The 20,816-nt window shown below is 41.8% G+C and overlaps 1 protein-coding gene across 1 annotated transcript in view; it reads right to left on the reverse strand.

Annotated features, from left to right (window-relative positions):
* CNTNAP2 (contactin associated protein 2) overlaps window positions 1–20,816 on the reverse strand; it is a 2,128,298-nt gene that overhangs the window by 1,082,508 nt on the left and 1,024,974 nt on the right. The window contains exon 8 of the mRNA XM_040353157.1: window positions 18,922–19,186. Coding sequence (XP_040209091.1) covers window positions 18,922–19,186 — 265 coding nt within the window. The remainder of the gene's footprint in view (window positions 1–18,921; window positions 19,187–20,816) is intronic.

Here is a 20,816-nt window from a genome sequence, read left to right on the forward strand (position 1 = left end):
TGCGAGCAGGCGAGTGGAATTTTTGAGGGCTGCCATATACTATTGTAAACTCTCAGCAAAGTGGGCTAAAGTATGTCCTGAGGTGATTTAAAGAATTCATCCTTAAAACTGACAGGACCTTGTTAGAGGGCCTTGATAGTGTTTAATGGTTGTAGCTATTTCCAATTTTGTAATAGGTGTGTTTAAGGATGAACAGTTGTAATCTCTCTCCATGAGTCCAACATACGCTTCGCTTCACGCCATTCCAACCTATTTTCTCTCGAGGAACCGCTACATGTGAGGAGAGGGAGAGCCGCAGGTGAGCTGGGAGCCACGCTAGATTCTTGGGCAGGTATTGTAGCCAGCTTTTAGGGCTGCTCAGCGGAAGGAGAAAGGGGGAGCAGTTACTCCATGAGACGCCAGACCTAAAGTCCACCCTAGATGTTAATCCCTTTCCTAACCAGTGTCATTAGTACAGTAATATTGTATAGTATTGGCACGTATAACTGTGTTAGTGTCACTGGTGATATCAGTGTCATTGACAGTCCCACAATACATCACTGATCACTGCCATTACTGGTATAAAAAATAAATAAATAAAAATTCCAGTATATATACCATAGTTTGTAGGCACTATAACTTTCACACAAACTGATCAATATATACTTATTGAGATTTTCTTTTACCAAAGACATGTAGCAGAATTCATTTTGACATACATTTTGAAAAAAAAAATCAGAAAGTAGAAAGTAGAAAATAGTACTTTTTTTTCCAACATTTTCCATCTTTTTTCATTTTTATAATAAAAAACCCAATGGTGATCAAATACCACCAAAAGAAAGCTATATTTATTTTAAAAAAGTGAGACACTCCACAATCCAGCAGACAGGATCCATAAGAATTCCCCAGAATAATGAGACACAGCTCTGTTCTCTGGTTTCAAACAGAATGACACTTTAATGGTAAACTTAGGTTTCTTATATACAGTTAGAAAGCATGCTGCAGTAATCAAAAGGGACAATGACACACTCCACCCCCAACATCACACAATGAGTGCTAACGAGTCCCCCTCAATCCACATCTTAGACAGACTTTCTGACTCCGTGAAAAGCTATACTCACCTGCTACACAATACACATTCCTTTAGTGAACATAAGTCAGACGTCTGACCTTTAGAGTGTGTTAACTCACAACACATATTAGCATCAATAGAACTTTCACACAATGCAGGGTTAGTTAGCATAGCACCATGAACAATCTTAGGAGCCAGGCTTAATTAACACAATAGACAATAGAATGCAATCATAGCAAGCTTTCATGACTACAGCCAGGTAGCTGGAGGTGATTAACATCAATTAACATCTCAACAGTCTATGTTCCATATTGAAGGACACACTCTATTGACCTGTTGTGTTCAGAATGAACAACTTGTAGTATTTCAAGATATCCTGCAATACATGAATTATCATTACTGTCCCATCTCATGTAATCCATGATATAATTTCTCAGTCATCCTATGCCCCTAGTGGACATAGGATGACCCTAGACCCAAGAGTCATTGGTGAAGCTGAACCAGGAGTACCCTGTATCCTTCAAGTGCCTCTGGGTCCCACGGGCCATACCGTTACAAAAGGTATTTATAAATTGGGGCAAAAGCCATTTTTATTTATCTTGCTGGATATGGCACAGGAACACATTAGATCCTTTCAACTGCTCTTGTGCTCTGCTGGGCTTCTGGTGTGTCCATGCCCTTATTTTATCTGTTTCTCTTCATGCCCCATCATGGAGACTCTCATAGACTAAAGTTAGGACCTCACTATGCAGAGGGACCTTGCTGAAGCAGCGTGGTTTCCACATATGATTGCAAATGTGCAACCAAAAGAAAATTAAATAAATCAGATTGGGATGCTGCGACTGTATGTAAGCCAAAATAATTATAAAATTAAAAAAAATCTATTTCACAACAAATTTGCACTGGCAGTTTATGTTGTTGCTGTCCATGAAAAGTGCAGTGTTCTGTTATACCACATACAACTTTACGGCATCCCCAAACATGTTACTAAAAGGATTCCTGCATTTTCAATGTTGCCTATAAAGCTTCATAAAACAACCCTCTTCCTGTTGTACAAAATTTTAAAATAAAATGTTCGGCATTGATAGATGTTCTCCGCGACAGTGCCCAGCCTCACATGCCATTTTCTTACAGGAATTTTGCCAATTAGCTCTAAAAATGGCCAGAGTCTAAAACAAGATTTGACCCCCCCTTCCATCACTTGATGACACCTGACACTCCTAATATATGCCCTAACACCTGTGTGGGAGTATATGCATATGGCCTTGTACACACGACCGAGGAACTCGTCGTAAATTAAACATCGTTTTCCTCGACGAGTTCCTTGTTAGGCTTGTCGAGAATCTTGACAGGCTTTCTTTGCGTACACACTGTCAAGACAAAATCTCATTGTTCTCAAACGCGGTGACGTACTACACGTACGATGGCACTATAAAGGGGGAGTTTGATTCCACTGGCACCACCCTTGGGGCTGCTTTTGCTAATCTCATTTTACTGCGCGTGTTAAGTAAAAGTTTGGTGAGAGACGATTCACGCTTTTCAGTCTGTTACAGCGTGACGAATGTGCTATCTCCATTACAAACCCTACTTTTACCGAAGGCACGCTCCCATCTCATACTTTATTCTGAGCATGCGTGGGTTTCTAAGCATACACACAAACGTGTTTCTCATCGTAAACCAGCGCGACGAGAAACGCGACGAGGAAATTGAAAATCCCGACGAGAAAAAAGAGAACTTTTTTTCTCGTCGAGTTCCACGACAGTTTTACTCAACGAAAAACATACACACGACCGTTTTCCTCTGCAAAAAAGCTCTGCCACCAAGTTTCTTGATGGATTCTGTCAAGGAAAATGGTCGTGTTTACGGGCTTTGTGACTTTTAATGGTATGGAATGCTACATAAGTACAGAAGAGGAAGAGTTTTAATATTACACATTTTAAAAACAATAACATCTCTATTACTGAAAAACATAAGGGCAGTGTCTATCATTCTTCATTTTTTTACATAAAATGATAGGTGCAATATAATGGGTACATTTATGTCTTTTGTCACTTGCTGCTCAATATATACTTTACAATTATTTTTCTGACTGTATATTTATATCCATGGTAAGAGATTATCATCATACGTGAATAAGTGGTGACAATGTTACTTTAAAAGGAGAATATGTCTAACTTCTGAGAATTTATTTTATAAAAAAATATTTTTAAATAATAATGACATTCCAGAGATGTATGTGTGTCCTATATTTGCCACATGTATAGATCAAATATATTTAGAAAGTACAATAACCACAGTGAAAGTGTAGCACGGACAATAGAAAATATGTAGTCTGCTGTTGTTCCCTAACAAAGAGGCACAAACTTTGGCACTATCTACAGTATTACATGTGTCTTCTGTCATTTTATTGCAACCATAAAATATACAGCACATTTACTTAAACGTCCTTTTACATGTCTGTAATAATGAAGTTGTTAGAAAGCTTCACAGCTACTCTCAAACATATACTTTCAAAGACACGTGCTCTTAGAGAAGTAGCTGAAACCACCAAGCAGAGCATTAAGTATACAAAGCAGATAGTAAATAAGACTACTTCAAGCAGTAGAACTTACTGTAATTGTATACTGCAACGGAAACATAATATAAGACTAGCAGTGTACTACAAAAAATTGTCAAATTCAAACAATTTTCTTGCAGAAAGTATTTGGAAGCGTTTCCCATTGTCGAAGGAACAAATGTGTAGAGAGGAAAAGCATTTTTCAAAAGCCTGCAAACTGTAACCGTTTTTTTTTTTTTGCAAATTGTGCAAAGTGCTATTTAGGAATAGGATGTCTTTAGGCAGATTAAAAATAAAATGCATTTTTTTAAATAAAAAAAGGAAATATTCAGCAACCGCAGTGTCTAAACATGCAAAATTACTACACTGCTAAAAGCTACAGTATTCTGCTTAAAGTGGAGGTTCACCCGAAAAGTAAATTTTTAACATTAGATTGATGCTCATTTTGTCAAGGGGAATCGGGTATTTTTTTTTAAATCGAAGCAGTACTTACCGTTTTAGAGAGCGATCTTCTCCGCCGCTTCCGGGTATGGGCTGCGGGACTGGGTGTTCCTATTTAATTGACAGGCTTCCGACGGTCGCATATATTGCGTCACGATTTTCCGAAAGTAGCCGAACGTCGGTGCGCAGGCGCCGTATAGAGCCGCACCGACGTTCGGCTTCTTTCGGCTACTCGTGACGCGATGTATGTGACCGTCGGAAGCCTGTCGGAAGCCTGTCAATCAAATAGGAACGCCCATTCCCGAAGACCATACCCGGAAGCGGCGGAGAAGATCGCTCTCTAAAACGGTAAGTACTGCTTCAATTTTAAAAAAACTACCCGATTCCCCTTGACAAAATGAGCCTCAATCTAATGTTAAAAAAATTGTTTCGGGTGAACTCCCGCTTTAAAGTTATTAGCTCTCAAATCTTTGAAGGCTGAATGTACGAAATATGTCAGATTAGTAATCTTTTTTTATGTTCACTCCAATGTTAAGAAGATCGTGTAGCCAGACTGTTAATTTCAGTAAAAATCTTCCATAAGATTAGCAGGGAGTTCAATAAGTCTCTTCTGACATGTTTATGGTGCTATGGCCCTTTAAAATGTTTTTTATCAGATTTAATATTCCTGGTTTGGTAACTTTACAGATGAGTGCATGAGATTCAGGTAGTTCTTAATAGTGCCATTTTTACAACAAGCTGGGCAGCTATGTTTGCCATAATTAAGTCTGTCTGTATTGTGTAGGCAGATCTTCATTATCAGTTGTAACTAGTTTTGAACACTGTCTGTTTTAACAAAGAGATAACGATTTAGTAGCTGGACTACTTGCATTATGTGTCAATAAGAGGGAGATTTAAAAGAAAAAGCTTTTCTTTGTTTCTGCTATAAAATCTTGCAAATAAGTGTCACTGATAAGGAGTTACTGATGAGGCTGCACTAATATGGGGAATTGATGGGCACTGATAGGTGACACTTATGAGCACTGATAGGCAGCTCTTATGAACACTGATATGCACTGATAGACGGCACTGATGGGCACTGATAGGCGGCACTGATGAGGTGGCACTGATGGGTGGCACTTATGGGCACTCATAGGTGGCACTGATAGGCAGAACTGATGAGGAGGTACTGATAGGTTGCACTGATAGGCAGCCCTGATTGACACTGATGTGGCTACACTGATAATTAGGGCACTGATGATTAGGGATGAGCCGAACACCCCCCGGTTCAGTTTGCAGCAGAACATGCGACTGGGCAAAAAATTTGTTCGAACACCGTTAAAGTCTATGGGACACGAACATGGAAAATCAAAAGTGTTGATTTTAAAGGCTAATATGCAAGTCATTGTCATGAAAAGTGTTTGGGGACCTGGGTCCTGCCCCAGGGGACATGTATCAATGCAAAAAAAAAGTTTTAAAAATGAAAGTTTTTTCGGGAGCAGTGATTTTAATAATGCTTAAAGTGAAACCATAAAAGTGAAATATTCCTTTAAATTTCATACCTGGGGCGGTGCCTATAGTATGCCTGTAAAGTAGAGCATGTTCCCCATGCTTAGAAAAGTCCTTGTACAAAATGAAATGTTTAAAGGAAAAAAAGTAATTTAAAACTACTCGCAGCTATAATTAATTGTCAGGTCCCGGCAATACAGATACAAGTCAATGAAGTCATTAAATGAATTATTAATCATATCATTTTGACATAAAACAGGTCTACATATTTCAGTATGTGTGTGTGTGGGGGGGGGTTCTTGGAGTACATTTTGCGTAACTGCATTGTAATACTACTATATATGGGTTGGCCTAACAACAGGTTTACTTTAACCACTTCCTGAGCATGCTGTAACCGGAAGACAGCTACGGCTCTTTTTGTTTCTTGTTCTGAACTATGCCCCCGCACCCCCTGGGGCATGCATCTAACATGCTTTGTTATCATGGTAAAGGGCCAATCACAGCATGGACATTCCTTACCTCACACTCTGTCACAGCACGAGGAGAGCTGGTAACAGGCAAGTGTGACAGGGGACATTTACACAGATAATCAAGGCACTGATGATCAGTAGGAATGAGCTTTATGTTCATGTCGAACATGATTTAGACTCGAACATTGACTGTTCGCCCGTTCGCCGAACAGCAAACAGTTTGGGGTGTTTGCGGAAAATTCAAAAAGCCGCGAAACACCCTTTAAAAGTCTATGGAAGAAATCAAAAGTGTTAATGTTATAGGTTAATATGCAAGTTACTGTCATAAAAAGTATTTGGGGACCTGGGCCCTGCCCCTTGTAAAAAAAAAAAAAAAAAGATTCCAACGATGTAATCCTGTCTCGAGCCATACCGAGGAAAAAAAACGCAGCAACGAACGATACCACCTCCATAGGAGGAGCCCGGCCGAATGACGCTCTTCCGGTGTGACAGCTCTTTTAGAGCTTAGGGCGGGGCCGCCCATCATGTGCACGGGTGACCCCGCCCCCTCTCTGACACAAGGAGAAAGCTTGGGGTTACCCAATGACGTGTACGGGTGATTCCGCCCCCTCTGGCGAAACGCAGGTTTCCCGTGATGCAGGGTTCCCCTTAATATCCATACCTGTCAGGGGATGCCCACGCAGGCATCCGAGTACTGAGTTACAGGTCAATGGGCTGCACTAATGGAAACAGGCACCAAGATAGTGAAAAAATATATATGTTTATTAAGTTAAAGCACACGTGAAAAACAATCAATGAAAGCAAGCGTGACACAGCAACCAAAAACCACTAAGCAGGTAATGCAGGGATAAGACAAAAGCAAGTCCGAGGTCCAAGTCAGGGGTCAAGGATAGGAGAGAGCAGCAAAGTCCAAAATACAAGCCGGGGTCAATAAGCGACAGGGTCCAGGGCAGGGAGCGAAGCAGGAACAGATGGGCAACAGCTAACAGGTCAGGCAGGGAACAGGCTGACAAGCGAAATACTGAAGCCCTGAACTCCAGTTTAGGGCGGGCTTAAATACCTGTGCAAATCTGTATTGGGCGACACCTGCTGGAGGCCACCAGAACTGCACCCCTGTTACTGAAGAGAACAGTGCCACCAGCAGGTGACCAGAGTCATGACACAGATCATGACAGTTCCCCCCCCCCCCCCAAGGAGTGGCCTCTGGACACCCCATTCTGCCCTTGCCCTGGTAGTGCAAGTGGATGCAGAAGAGTCCCAAATAGTCATTCGGTCCCAGCCCTTTAACCCATTGGGAGACCAGCCCCCCAAGTCCGGAAACGGAACCTGCATCCTACCACCACCAGGGTCTGGAAGTTGGTATCTAGAGGTGGAAACAGGCCAGGCAGCGAATTTAGGGTCATTAGGCTGGGAAAGTGACACATCGAACTGAAAGTCAGGCACGTCAGGCTGGGAGCCCGTACCCAGGACGTCGGGGTGGACAACAGGAACCAGGCCGCCCGACTGGGCCGCAGATGGTGGCAGATCAGCAGACTGTGGCAAATCAGGCTGGGCAGTAGACAGGAACCCCTCCGGCTGGGCAGCAGACAGGAACACCTCCGGCTGGGCAGCAGACAGGAACACCTCCGGCTGGGCAGCAGACAGGAACACCTCCGGCTGGGCAGCAGACAGGAACACCTCCGGCTGGGCAGCAAACAGGAACAACTCCGGCTGGGCAGCAAACAGGAACAACTCCGGCTGGGCAGAAAACAGGAACACCTCCGGCTGGGCAGAAGACAGGAACACCTCCGGCTGGGCAGCAGACAGGAACATCTCCGGCTGGGCAGCAGACAGGAACACCTCCGGCTGGGCAGCAGACAGGAACACCTCCGGCTGGGCAGCAGACAGGAACACCTCCGGCTGGGCAACTGGCACGACAAACTTGGCAACTGGCACGTCAGGCTGGGCAACTGGCACATCAGGCTGGGCAACTGACACGTCAGGCTGGGCAACTGGCACAACAAACTTGGCAACTGGCACGTCAGGCTGGGCAACTGGCACGTCAGGCTGGGCAACTGGCACAACAAACTTGGCAACTGGCACGTCAGGCTGGGCAACTGGCACGTCAGGCTGGGCAACTGGCACGTCAGGCTGGGCAACTGGCACGTCAGGCTGGGCAACTGGCACGTCAGGCTGGGCAACTGGCACAACAAACTGGGCAACTGGCACAACAAACTGGGCAACTGGCACGTCAGGCTGGGCAACTGGCACGTCAGGCTGGGCAACTGGCACGTCAGGCTGGGCAACTGGCACAACAAACTGGGCAACTGGCACGTCAGGCTGGGCAACTGGCACGTCAGGCTGGGCAACTGGCACGTCAGGCTGGGCAACTGGCACGTCAGGCTGGGCAACTGGCACAACAAACTTGGCAACTGGCACGTCAGGCTGGGCAACTGGCATGTCAGGCTTGGCAACTGGCACGTCAGGCTGGGCAACTGGCACGTCTGGCTGGGCAACTGGCACGTCAGGCTGGGCAACTGGCACGTCAGGCTGGGCAACTGGCACGTCAGGCTGGGCAACTGGCACGTCAAACTGGGCAACTGGCACGTCAGGCTGGGCAACTGGCACGTCAGGCTGGGCAACTGACACGTCAGGCTGGGCAACTGACACGTCAGGCTGGGCAACTGACACGTCAGGCTGGGCAACTGGCACGTCAGGCTGGGCAACTGGCACGTCAGGCTGGGCAACTGGCACAACAAACTTGGCAACTGGCACAACAAACTTGGCAACTGGCACGTCAGGCTGGGCAACTGGCACGTTAGGCTGGGCAACTGACACGTCAGGCTGGGCGACTGGCAAAACAAACTGGGCAACTGGCACAACAGGCTGGGCAACTGGTACTGGAACAGGCTGAGCCGATGGCACTGGAACAGGCTGAGCAGACGGCACTGGAACAGGCTGAGCAGACGGCACTGGAACAGGCTGAACAGATGACACTGGAACAGGCTGAACAGATGGCACTGGAACAGGCTGGGCAGGTGGCACTGGAACAGACTGAAGCAGGTTGGCTGAAGTGGATGCAGATTGGGTTAGTGGCAGGATCGAGTGGGTTGGAAAAAACTTTTTCTTCTTCTTTGGTTTCACCACTGAGGGTTTGCATATGGGTATAGGGTTGGAGGTAATGGATACAGTCGGTAGGGGTGAAGAGCGGAGGGGTGGTGAAACAGAAGGTTCCGACCTTGAAGAGGATTTTGGTGGAACAAATGGAGGCAGTTGAGAAGCAGCAGAAGGGTTAAAGGCAGGGTAAGTGCAGCAGGAGGAAACAGAGGACTGGTACTTTGTTGTTAGCAGGGTGTATTGTTCAGCAAAAGTGGGAATTGGGGGTAAAGAAAAAGACATCCCAGCAGGTTGGTAACTAGAAATGGATGGTTGGAAGCTGGCAGGGGCTGAGTACAACAAACTGGACCAGGCTTGTAATAATGGCTGTACAAAATCAGATTTGCACACGGCTTGTCTGACCAGAGACTGCACAGAATTAATGCATGCTGCAATCACCTGTTGAGGACAAGCTGAGTACTGCTCATGAAAAAAGGCTGAATCATCCTCCAACAGCCACACCAAAGACTCTACCTGAGCTGCACTAAAAGGAGGTGTGTAATCATCACGTCCATTAGCAGCATCAGACTGAGCCAACTCTGTGCAGATCCGAATCAATGGCTGCACATCATCAAACAAAACACTGCCATGATCAATAAAAACATGAGCCATACGGATACATTCCAACAACTGCTCACTAGTGTATTCACTTAGTTCCTGATAGCAGAAATCTCTGTCATCTGTTGCCAAGAGTGAGGCCGGGTACACACGAACAAACATGTATGGTGAAAGCGGTCCGTCGGACCGTTTTCACCATACATGTCTGCCAGAGGGCTTCTGTACGATGGTTGTACACACCATCGTACAGAAGTCCGCGCGTAAACAATACGCGGGGCGTGTCCGCGGTGTTGCCGCGTCGATGACGCGGTGTCGCCGCGACAATGACGCAGCGACGTGGGCGGCCCGCCTTTAAAATGCTTCCACGCATGCGTCGAAGTCATTCGACGCATGCGAGGGACGGCGGGCGCCTGGACATGTACGGTAGGTCTGTACTGACGACCGTACATGTCCGAGCGGGCAGAATTCCAGCGGACTGTTTTAAAACAAATCCAGGAATATTTGTCTGCTGGGAAAAGGCCCGGCGGGCAAATGTTTGCTGGAATTCGGCCCGCTCGCGCCCACACACGACCGAACATGTCTGCTGAAACTGGCCCGCGGACCAGTTTCAGCAGACATGTTTGGTCGTGAGTATGGGGCCTGACAGGTACACAATATCTTCTAGATGCATTTTTATAAAAGCAAATGCCCAGAGCCAATTTCCCAAGTGCAGCCGACCTGTTTATATGGCTTCAGTATTATGTCAGGGGATGCCCACGCAGGCATCCGAGTACTGAGTTACAGGTCAATGGGCTGCACTAATGGAAACAGGCACCAAGATAGTGAAAAAATATATATGTTTATTAAGTTAAAGCACACGTGAAAAACAATCAATGAAAGCAAGCGTGACACAGCAACCAAAAACCACTAAGCAGGTAATGCAGGGATAAGACAAAAGCAAGTCCGAGGTCCAAGCCAGGGGTCAAGGATAGGAGAGAGCAGCAAAGTCCAAAATACAAGCCGGGGTCAATAAGCGACAGGGTCCAGGGCAGGGAGCGAAGCAGGAACAGATGGGCAACAGCTAACAGGTCAGGCAGGGAACAGGCTGACAAGCGAAATACTGAAGCCCTGAACTCCAGTTTAGGGCGGGCTTAAATACCTGTGCAAATCTGTATTGGGCGACACCTGCTGGAGGCCACCAGAACTGCACCCCTGTTACTGAAGAGAACAGTGCCACCAGCAGGTGACCAGAGTCATGACACAGATCATGACAATACCAGACCTGAAGGGCCTGATATGGAATTTGGGGGTGACCCCCACACATTTATTTTTTAATTTTGGTTCGGGGTTCCCCATAATATACATACCAGACCCAAAGGTCCTGGTAATGGACTAAGGGGGAACCCATGCTATTTTTTTTCAATGACTTTTATCTGTATTGCCGGGACCCGACAATTCATGAATAGCCACGAGTAGTTTTAAATGACTTTTTTTCCTTTAAAAATTTCATTTTGTGCAGGTGCTTTTCTAAGCACGGGAACCATGCACTACTTTACAGGCATACTATACACACACCCCAGGTATGAAATTTAAAGGGAAATTTCACTTTTATTGTTTCACTTTAAGCATTATTAAAATCACTGCTCCCGAAAAAACAGCCGTTTTTAAAACTTTTTTTTGCATTGATACATGTTCCCTGGGGCAAGACCAGGGTCCCCAAACAATTTTTATGACAATAACTTGCATATTAACCTTTAAAATTAGCACTTTCTCCCATAGACTTTTAAAGGGTGTTCCGCAGCTTTTCAAATTTGCCGCAACAGGCAAACAGCCAATGTTCAAGTCGAACTCATGTTCGACTCGAACATAAAGCTCATCCCTATATGAGATGAGTGCAATGATTATCTGTGTAAATGTCCCTTGTCACACTTGCTGGTTACCAGCTCTCCTCATGCTGTGACAGAGCGTGAGGAAAGGAATGTCCATGCTGTGATTGGCCCTTTACCGTTAAACAAAGCATGTTAGATGCATGCCCAGGGGGTGCGAGGCGTAGTTCAGAACAAGAGAACAGAGCCGTAGCTGTCTTCCGGTTGCAGCGCGCTCAGGAAGTGGTTAAAGTAAACCTGCTGTTAGGCCAACCCATATATAGTAGTATTACGATGCAGTTACGCAAAATGTACTCTAAGAACCCCCCCCTCACACACACATACTGAAATATGTAGACCTGTTTTATGTCAAAATTATATGATTAATAATTCATTTAAAAAAATTCATGGGGTTTGAAGTCACAGAAAATCTATTGTATTGTTGACCAAATCTGTCTGGGAGCCATGCATTGTGACAAGAGGATGAGCAAGGCACAACCATGATATTTTTTTTATATAACTGTGAACTATATGGTATCTTTCTGAGTAACCTGTTGCAAATTAAAGCAGCATGTTGCTTTATTATTTTCCTCCCCAGTAGCACATACTCACATTTCCCCATTGCTCCATTCAGCCTTTATGAGCCAAGAAATGACTTAGTTCTTTGGGTATGACGGCGCAAAATAACTCACTCCCTTTATTCCCATGTGACATTGCTGGTGCTTGGTGATTGTTTAAGCAGTGTAATATGGAATAGAGAGACATTTCTCATTCCTACTAGTGGCGGGAGCAAAGTAAAGGTAAGTATGTGCTGCCAGGGAAGGGGGTTAAATAAAAAAAAAATATTTATTGAAAATTGTTTTCCTGTAAAGCTGAAATAAATATATTTTAGTATTTTCATTATGTATCTAGTTTATTCCTTTGAGACTTTACCTTCACCCAAGCTATGATATGTATGAAAACTGATTTGCCTATGACAATATGACACTCAAGAAAGTTTCCCAAGGGCTCTTTGCTGCCTTGTGGCAGCAGGTAGATTTATCTGATGCAGATTTATGTGACAAATAGATATCCATATCTCACATTTCTAATATGCTTGCAGTTGACAGGACATATAGAAAGACAGGGCCTTGAGCCACAGGATTAACAATGAGATGTTAACTAAGAGGAGAAAAAGAAGCTCAAGGCAAAGGAAATTCAATTCCAGATTTGAGAAAATTTCATGAGAAAGAGCTAAAGGCCCAGAAATTGTGTCATCTGAGTATCTGAGTAAAGCAGAGCTGCAAATCTACCTTTCTGATTTGCACAACAAAACCTTTGTAGAGCCCATGGGATAACTTTGTTCAGAAGCGAATAGATTAATTTAAAAAATAGAACTGAGCAAATATGTACTTTAAATACATGAGATAATACAGGAAAATCACTGTTTTTCACATACATTTTTCCATAAACACTCTTGTGATTTATTTTTTACTTATTTGCTTATTTATAGAAATCCCTAAATATTCACTAAGAGGTTTAGGATATTATGTTTATTTATGCATTATATACAGTTTCTGGTATGTTCAGCTGAAGACTTGTATGCATACAATTACAGATTTCCAGGACCACAGCTATAAACCAACAACATGGCTTTACTACAGTCATACTGCTGCTTTAAAAAGTATTTTTAAAGCACAGCAATATGCATTACAAAATGCCCACTGTGCATCATGTGATTCAGGGCCACAAAGCCAGCAGATTTCTATTCACGTTAAGGACTAAGTGGGAAAGAGCAGGGATGGGAATCTTTCATTTCAAGGTCATGTGACCAGCCTTTCCACCAATTACATTACTAATTATGAGTTCTCTCTGCAGCATTAAAGTGTTACTAAACGCAGGACCCTGCATTCACTATATCTGGTCTCCCACAGTATACAGAACATTGAAATGCAATCCTTTTAGCAAATATAAACTGCTAAATACCTTTCTAATCAGTATTGTATAGCAGTCTTGTGACTTCTATCAGTGCCTGGTTAAAGCTTGAAGGATGAGTTCTCATACTGCACTGGCTGTCCCACCAGGATGCAGGATCCCCGACCCTCTATCTGGACAGTGCTGATTGGCCTTGTGCTGATCACATGCACTCTCCCCAAAAAAAAAAAAAAAACTCTAGCAATACACACTGAACTCAGCAGGTGCAGCCTGACTCCATTTACTTTGTCCTATCCAGACATGTTTTTGTGGTAATTGCAAGAAGGGAAGGATTTGTGCATACAGGATCCAGCAGCCTTTTTACACAATGCAGAGAATTTACCCTTAGGTTCCACAGTGAGTATAACAAGCATACTTTACTACATATGCAGACTGATTTTACTGTTGTGGGTTTAGTAACATGTTAAATGCTACAGGCTGCATATGGCTGCCTGTTTTTTATGAATAGGACATAAAATGCAGCTCATGATAACATTTTATAGAAACCTAGAACTATATGCACCAAAGTTTACCAAGCATTGAAAAACAGAAACAATTAATGGTGTAACTAGAAATCACAGGGCACCATACCAACATTTTTAAAGGAGACCTCTCACCACACAGAAAAGAAGATAAAATGACCATTAAACAACACCTTATTTACCGCTGTCATATGGCACAGGTCCTGTGTTACAAAATATATATTTTTTTCTATCATGACCAATTTGGTTTTCAATAAACTCTTAGAGACTAATGCTCAGTAAAATGAAAGGATGAATAATGGAAGAATGCCCCCTATGTTGGTGTTTAATTGTATGGAAGACTGTTTCCTTACATTGCTGGGCAGTGGAAGATAGAATGTCCCCTTAAATTGGTGGTTATTAAGTGGGAAAATGCCCATTTATATTAGTGGTCAGTGGGTAAAACCATGCCCACTTACATTGGTGGTAAGTAAGATACACCCTAATATTATTGCTCAGGAGGTAAAAGACAGCCCACCTACATTGTAGCCAATGGAAGTAAAAATGCAGAAAAGGCATTTTTCTTTCCATTGATCTTTTTCAAGTGATGTCCCTGGTTATTAAGGACATGGTGGTGCCGGCACCTGCTAGCATTCTTAACAACTATCAACAGTGGGAAGCTGTCATGTATAATATCAAATGTATCAGAATATTAGAAGCTTTTGCACCAAACAGATCAATTTATGGGTATTCATCTGAACATCCAAACAATCAAGGTTCAGTCCAAAACCTTAAGCGCATCCCTACTTGCAAGAGGAGAAAGAGTAAATATGGTATTTATTATGGCTAATGTTTTGGTGGAACATACTCAAATCCATGGTCCATTCCAGACTTGCTCCTTTCAGTAAGCATGGGTGACCCAGGTGCGGGCTACCACAACCTGTCTCCACTCTCAGTAAAAGTAAATGTAAGCAACACTCAAAAACTTAGCTCTTCTCTATTTAATTTGTCAAAAGATGGAAAACTGCATACATTAACATTTCTACCCAAAACCACTTTCCTTTAAAGCTTTTCACAATTGCTGGCTTGCTGGCAAGGATAGGGGAAGGCTTTTGACAGGGTGGACTGGGATTATATTCTTTCAACCTTACAACATCTTGGGTTGGGTCCACATATGTATAAATGGATAGAGGCAATATATTCCAGACCAGCCACTCAGTATGAGTAAATGGTACCCTGTCGCACCCATATGCTCTTTGTAATCGAACATGACAGGAATGTCCACTCTCTCCATTGTTATTTGTGCTATCTCTAGAACCCCTCCTAGCGATGATACAGACAAATTAAGATATACAGGACATAGAAATAGCTGGGCAAGAACATAAGGTAACTACATTCACAGATGACATTATGTTCTATGTATCTAATCCAAGACAGACTCTGCCTAACAATCGAATTGAAAAGATATGTAGAAATCTCAAACGTAAAGGTCAACGTAGAGAAATCTGAAATATTATACCATCGCTGTCCCCCAAGGGGAGCTTAGGGCCCTTTGAAGCCTATATTCTATCTGCGTCAGTAACCGGATTTATGAAATGAGAAAACCTCTAAGGTTGGGATTGTGTAGGCAACAAAAAATATTTTCAAAAAGTATAAAAAATGTATATATTTAATACACATAAGTAGAAAAAGTACAAAATTGCATTGCAATACAATATGATATCATAGAAAAACATAAATTACAGACATATGAATAGCAGAAAGACACTATGCCATATTTAAAAAAAGTTTCCACTGGGGAGTAGACTGTAGAGAAATGGCTGATCCAACGCTCTTTGTTGAAAAACAAACAATAACTCATGTCCAATAATGTATATATATTCACAAAAAAGTGCAGTCATCACTCACTTAAACAATGCCTGTAGGTGTGCCTCTACAGAATGTAGAATGGAGGCACACCTACAGGCATTGTTTAAGTGAGTGATGACTGCACTTTTTTGTGAATGTATATACATTATTGGACATGATTTATTGTTTGTTTTTCAATCAATTTTTCCTTAGCCAGCTATCAAAGACACACAATATCCCTGATGAAGATCAACCTGTAAAGGTTTGATCGGAAACGCGTCGGATCAGCCATTTCTCTACAGTCTACCCCCCAGTGGGAACTTTTTTGAAATATGGCATAGTGTCTTTCTGCTATTCATATGTCTGTAATTTATGTTTTTCTATGATATCATATTGTATTGCAATGCAATTTTGTACTTTTTCTACTTATGTGTATTAAATATATATTTTTTTTATACTTTTTGAAAATATTTTTTGTTGCCTACACAATCCCAACCTTATAAGTTTTCTCATTTCAAATTTCCAAGGGATGATGGCAACTACATGGTCATCTGTATAGGCTGGTTTATTTGCAGTAACCGGATTTATATCAGGATAATTATCTACCGCTTCTCAATAAAATTAAGCAGGTATTAAACCGCTATCCTGCTGGAAAGATTTCTTGGCTGGGTAAGATAAACGTGATTAAAATGATGGCCCTTCTGAAGGCTCATTTAAATTTTTAGGTGCTCCATGGTATAAATATACCATGGACCTACTTTAAAACTCTTAGATTAGTGTTAAAGAGATGCATCTGGAAACATAGAGGATCTGTGTTGTGTATAAAATGCTTGTTAGTTCTAAGTCGACTGGGGGATTGTCTTTACCAGACCTCGAGAATTATCATAAAGCAGTAGTTCTGGTGAGAGTAATTGATTGGGCACATAGTGCTTTTTTTAAAACTGGGTACAACTGAAGGAAATCACAAACGAAACACCCTTAGGCCAGACTATCTGGTTGCCAAGGCAGCACAGATGTTTATCTAAAGACTTAGCTGCAATTACAGCAGAAACCTTAAAGCCCTGTACACACGATCAGTTTGTCTGATGAAAACAGACCAATGGACCGTTTTCATTGGACAAACCGATCGTGGGCCCCATCGGTTTGTTTTCAATCGGTGATAAAAAATAGAACATGTTTTAAAATGTTCTTATGGATAAAAACCGATAGAAAAAAACGATCATCTGTGTGGAAGTCCATCGGTCAAAAATCCACGCATGCTCAGAATCAAGTCGACACATGCTCGGAAGCATTGAACTTAATTCTTCTCAGCACGTCGTAGTGTTTTACGTCACCGCGTTGGACACGGTCGGATTTCTGACCGATGGTGTGTAGGCAAGACTGATGAAAGTCAGCTTCATCGGATATCCGACGAAAAAATCGATCGGATTAGATTCCATCAGATATCCAATCATGTGTACAGGGCTTAAGAGTTTGGGACAACTTCTATAAAAATATGAAAGGGCAATTTCCCACTCGGGGAAATAATAAGTCTTATTTAAACTGGACAGCTTCAAAGTGTTTGAGATAAAGGGATGTTTTGAATGGGAATGTCCTCTATTTATTTTCAGAACTAAGAAGTAGGTACGACTCTTCACCATGGCATGCCTGGAGATTTTGGCAACTCCAGCATTTCATTGACTCTTTGCCAAAACCTCTCCATTCAACTCATGATCTCACTCCATTGGAGAGAGCTATAGACCAGGGGGATAACTAGACACAAAATCTCACATTTTTATAAGATGCTGATGTCTTTCCTGGACCCGGGCCCTCGTGTCTCTTGAATAGATGGGAGCATGAATTTAACCTACATTTCCTGAAGCACTAGTGTAAAGTTATAGATTATGTACATTCAACCTCATAAGACACGAGGATAAAATAAATGAACTATAAACTGTTGACTATCATAGTCCATCCAAACTACACAAGATCAATACAGCACTGTCAACTGAGTGTTGGAGAGAGTGTGGGGGTGAGGAAACGCATGCCCACATCTGGTGGCATTGCCCAAGGATTCAGCTATACTGGGAGAAAGTTTTAAATATAATTAAGATGATTAGCAATTCCGAAATTGGGCATGATCCCTGGCAATGCTTATTTCATGCTATAAGTGAGACAAGGAGAAAATACTAAATGTCTATTATTCCTTTTTTGTTGAATGCAGCAAAGGTATTGATTCGGTATGGAAGCCTGGTAACATCTAGACTTATTTTGGGGGAGGACCTGTTGGAGTTTTTTTCTTTTGCATTTAGATGCGGGGTGTCTCCACCTCTCATGTTGCCTTTCGTCTCCTCTCGAGGGAAAGATTTCAATATATATGGTTGTTACAATGAGGTTTTATGTACTGTATATTTGTTATTGTATATCATATATATCATGCTGTGTTTGAGATTTAAATGCCTTTTGTATTTTATGGCGATGTAATGTGTTTTGTAACTTTTTGATAAAATTAATAAAAATAATTTAAACAAGCCAGCAGTGGTGAAACGCTTTGCGGAAGTTGCAGAAGTTTTGGAGTGTGGCTTATATTTACTTTTGAGCAATGTTTTGGTGGGATGCAACTCACCTTTCTTAAGAGAAAGGCAGGCTGAGCCCTGCTGGAACATTGATCAAATTTGGGTTCTGTTAAAAAGCTAATAGATATTTATCTGTTCTCTTGGATTTCATTTTCAAAGAAGGCTTGCATCGAGACAGTTATGTAGACTTCTGTTGCTTACATCTCCTCCTCAAAATGCAAGTTCTGATTTCCCTTTCACTTTTTCTCGTCTGCATGCCTTTTGTAAGCCAGTGACAAGTAATTAAGCAAAAGTTAGCCAGGTATTTAGCATTTTCAGCAGGTCAAATATGGCAGGCTAAATGTTTCAGCACAACATATAAACATATATTTCTTGCACAGTATATGAAACATATACTTCTTGACATAACCATAATAGCTCATATTTCCTCTCCCTGTCACATTGAAAATATATCATTCATTGTATGACAATGTAATCCAGGAATAGAAGTTACATTTATCATATGAATAAAAGATTAATGAACTCAGAGCATTATCTGAAGTTTGCAGCTAGTATCTTACCTGAAGAAATATCAATACGGTTTTTCTTAGACTTTGTCATATTGATATGGACGCTGACTTTGCCATCTGTTAAGTCTATTTCCACACTTCCAACCTCATCAGCAAATGTGGTGAATAGAAGAAGTCCATTTAAATTCCAGGTGCGAAAATGAAAATTCACAGAAAAAACATCCTCAGCTGCCCGTCCAAGCACTTCCAGGTAACTAGTCGCATTAAAGAAGACAGGGACTGCATGTGATTCAACGCAGGTAAAACTTAAATTATCCTACAATGAAAGGAGAAAAGATTACACCATGTTAACATTTTAAAGTTTTTGTTAACAAAACAAAAAGGGTCTGAAGATGATAAAGTGGAATTCAGTGAATAAAGTCTACCAGATTCGAATAAGGCTTAATACAATTAATTATACTTCATGAATGTTTTTTCTCTATTTTTTTTATTGTTAAAATTCACAGACTTTTCTATATATCCACAGGCAGACAACAATGTAAATACTGATTGTCTGATCCCTTGTGTGTTCCTGGGTTGAGGAAATCACACTGTTCCTCTAGAGTATTCCCTCCACTTGCACATGGGGGACCCACTGCCACAGTCCCCATCCAATTTTGCTGTCCAGCCTGAATCTGGGTAAACTCTGCACATTGTATCTGTCCCACTCGTCTCCTAAGGAAGCAGGCTTTAGACCCTGAGAAATGCGTACAGACATCCAGCTCATGCAAAGCCACCTTTAAAGAATTTTAAGTATCTGTATCAATTATCAGCTGTGTGTGTGTAGCCCCATTTCAAGTATAAAGCCGTGTACACAATAGCACACATGTCCTGTCCTAGGCAGGCCATACATGGGTCGAATTTTGAAAATAATTTTCCTTCAAAAATCGTATCTAAGAATTTCCGTTCGTATTTTGCACCAATAGGCGATTTTCGTGCGGCCATTGAAATTTAATAATCGGACATGTTGGAAATATTTTGAAAGCAAAAGATTTTCCAATCAATGATGGGAGAATCGTAATCAAAAAAGAAATGTGCATGTGCAAGAAAAGAAAATTCCCAGAAAGAAAAGTAGATTCCCAGACACAAAAAAATATTTTCTGTAGCAGCATAAGGTGAAATTGAAGGTTTGGTTGGTCAAATTTAGAAATCAATGGTGGCAACATCAGATCACAAAACGCACAAATTTTCTGATTTTCAAAATAAAATTCGTTCAAAATTCGACCATGTGTGGCCAGCCCTAGGGTGGCTCGTCTATCTATGAAAGACCAACAGAGACACCCTTGGATAGCAGCAGTGCCTGGGGAGGGTTGTGTTAGATGGACTAGTGGAGTTAGCAAGATATTACATAAGTTACTAACACATTAAAATCTGACTCCAACCAATGAATTTTAAGCAGTTGCAGTTGGTTCCCTTTGTGGCTATTGAATACAAATCTGTGATTGTTAAATGGTTCAGCTCAACCTTCTGTCTTCAAATTTTACAGGAAAAACTCAGAAAAACAAAGACCATCTTGTTAATGCTAGAGACAGATTGCATAATACATGTCATTTTTAAGTTTTGGTGTTAGTGCCACCTTAAATCTTCCAATGGGGACAAATGTTCCTGTGACAATTATCTAAGATGTGAATGTTCTCTACATTTGGTGGATTTCCTCTCAATTCCAATTGCATCTTCATTAAAAAAATGAAGGAAAATGCCGCCAGCAGTATACAGACAGTGAAAAATAAATCGATATACAGTACATACACTTTAAATATAGCTATATCTTACACTGTAGTGGCTATATAGTCCTAAGAATATACCACTGATACAGTTCTGTCAGCAATTGTGGACACTTTCTTTTCAATGAATTTCCTCGTCATAATATATAATACATATATACAATTTATTGTACACAAATTAAA

Source organism: Rana temporaria, chromosome 5 (genome assembly GCF_905171775.1).
Source record: "Rana temporaria chromosome 5, aRanTem1.1, whole genome shotgun sequence".
In the NCBI taxonomy this organism is placed as follows: Eukaryota; Metazoa; Chordata; class Amphibia; order Anura; family Ranidae; genus Rana; species Rana temporaria.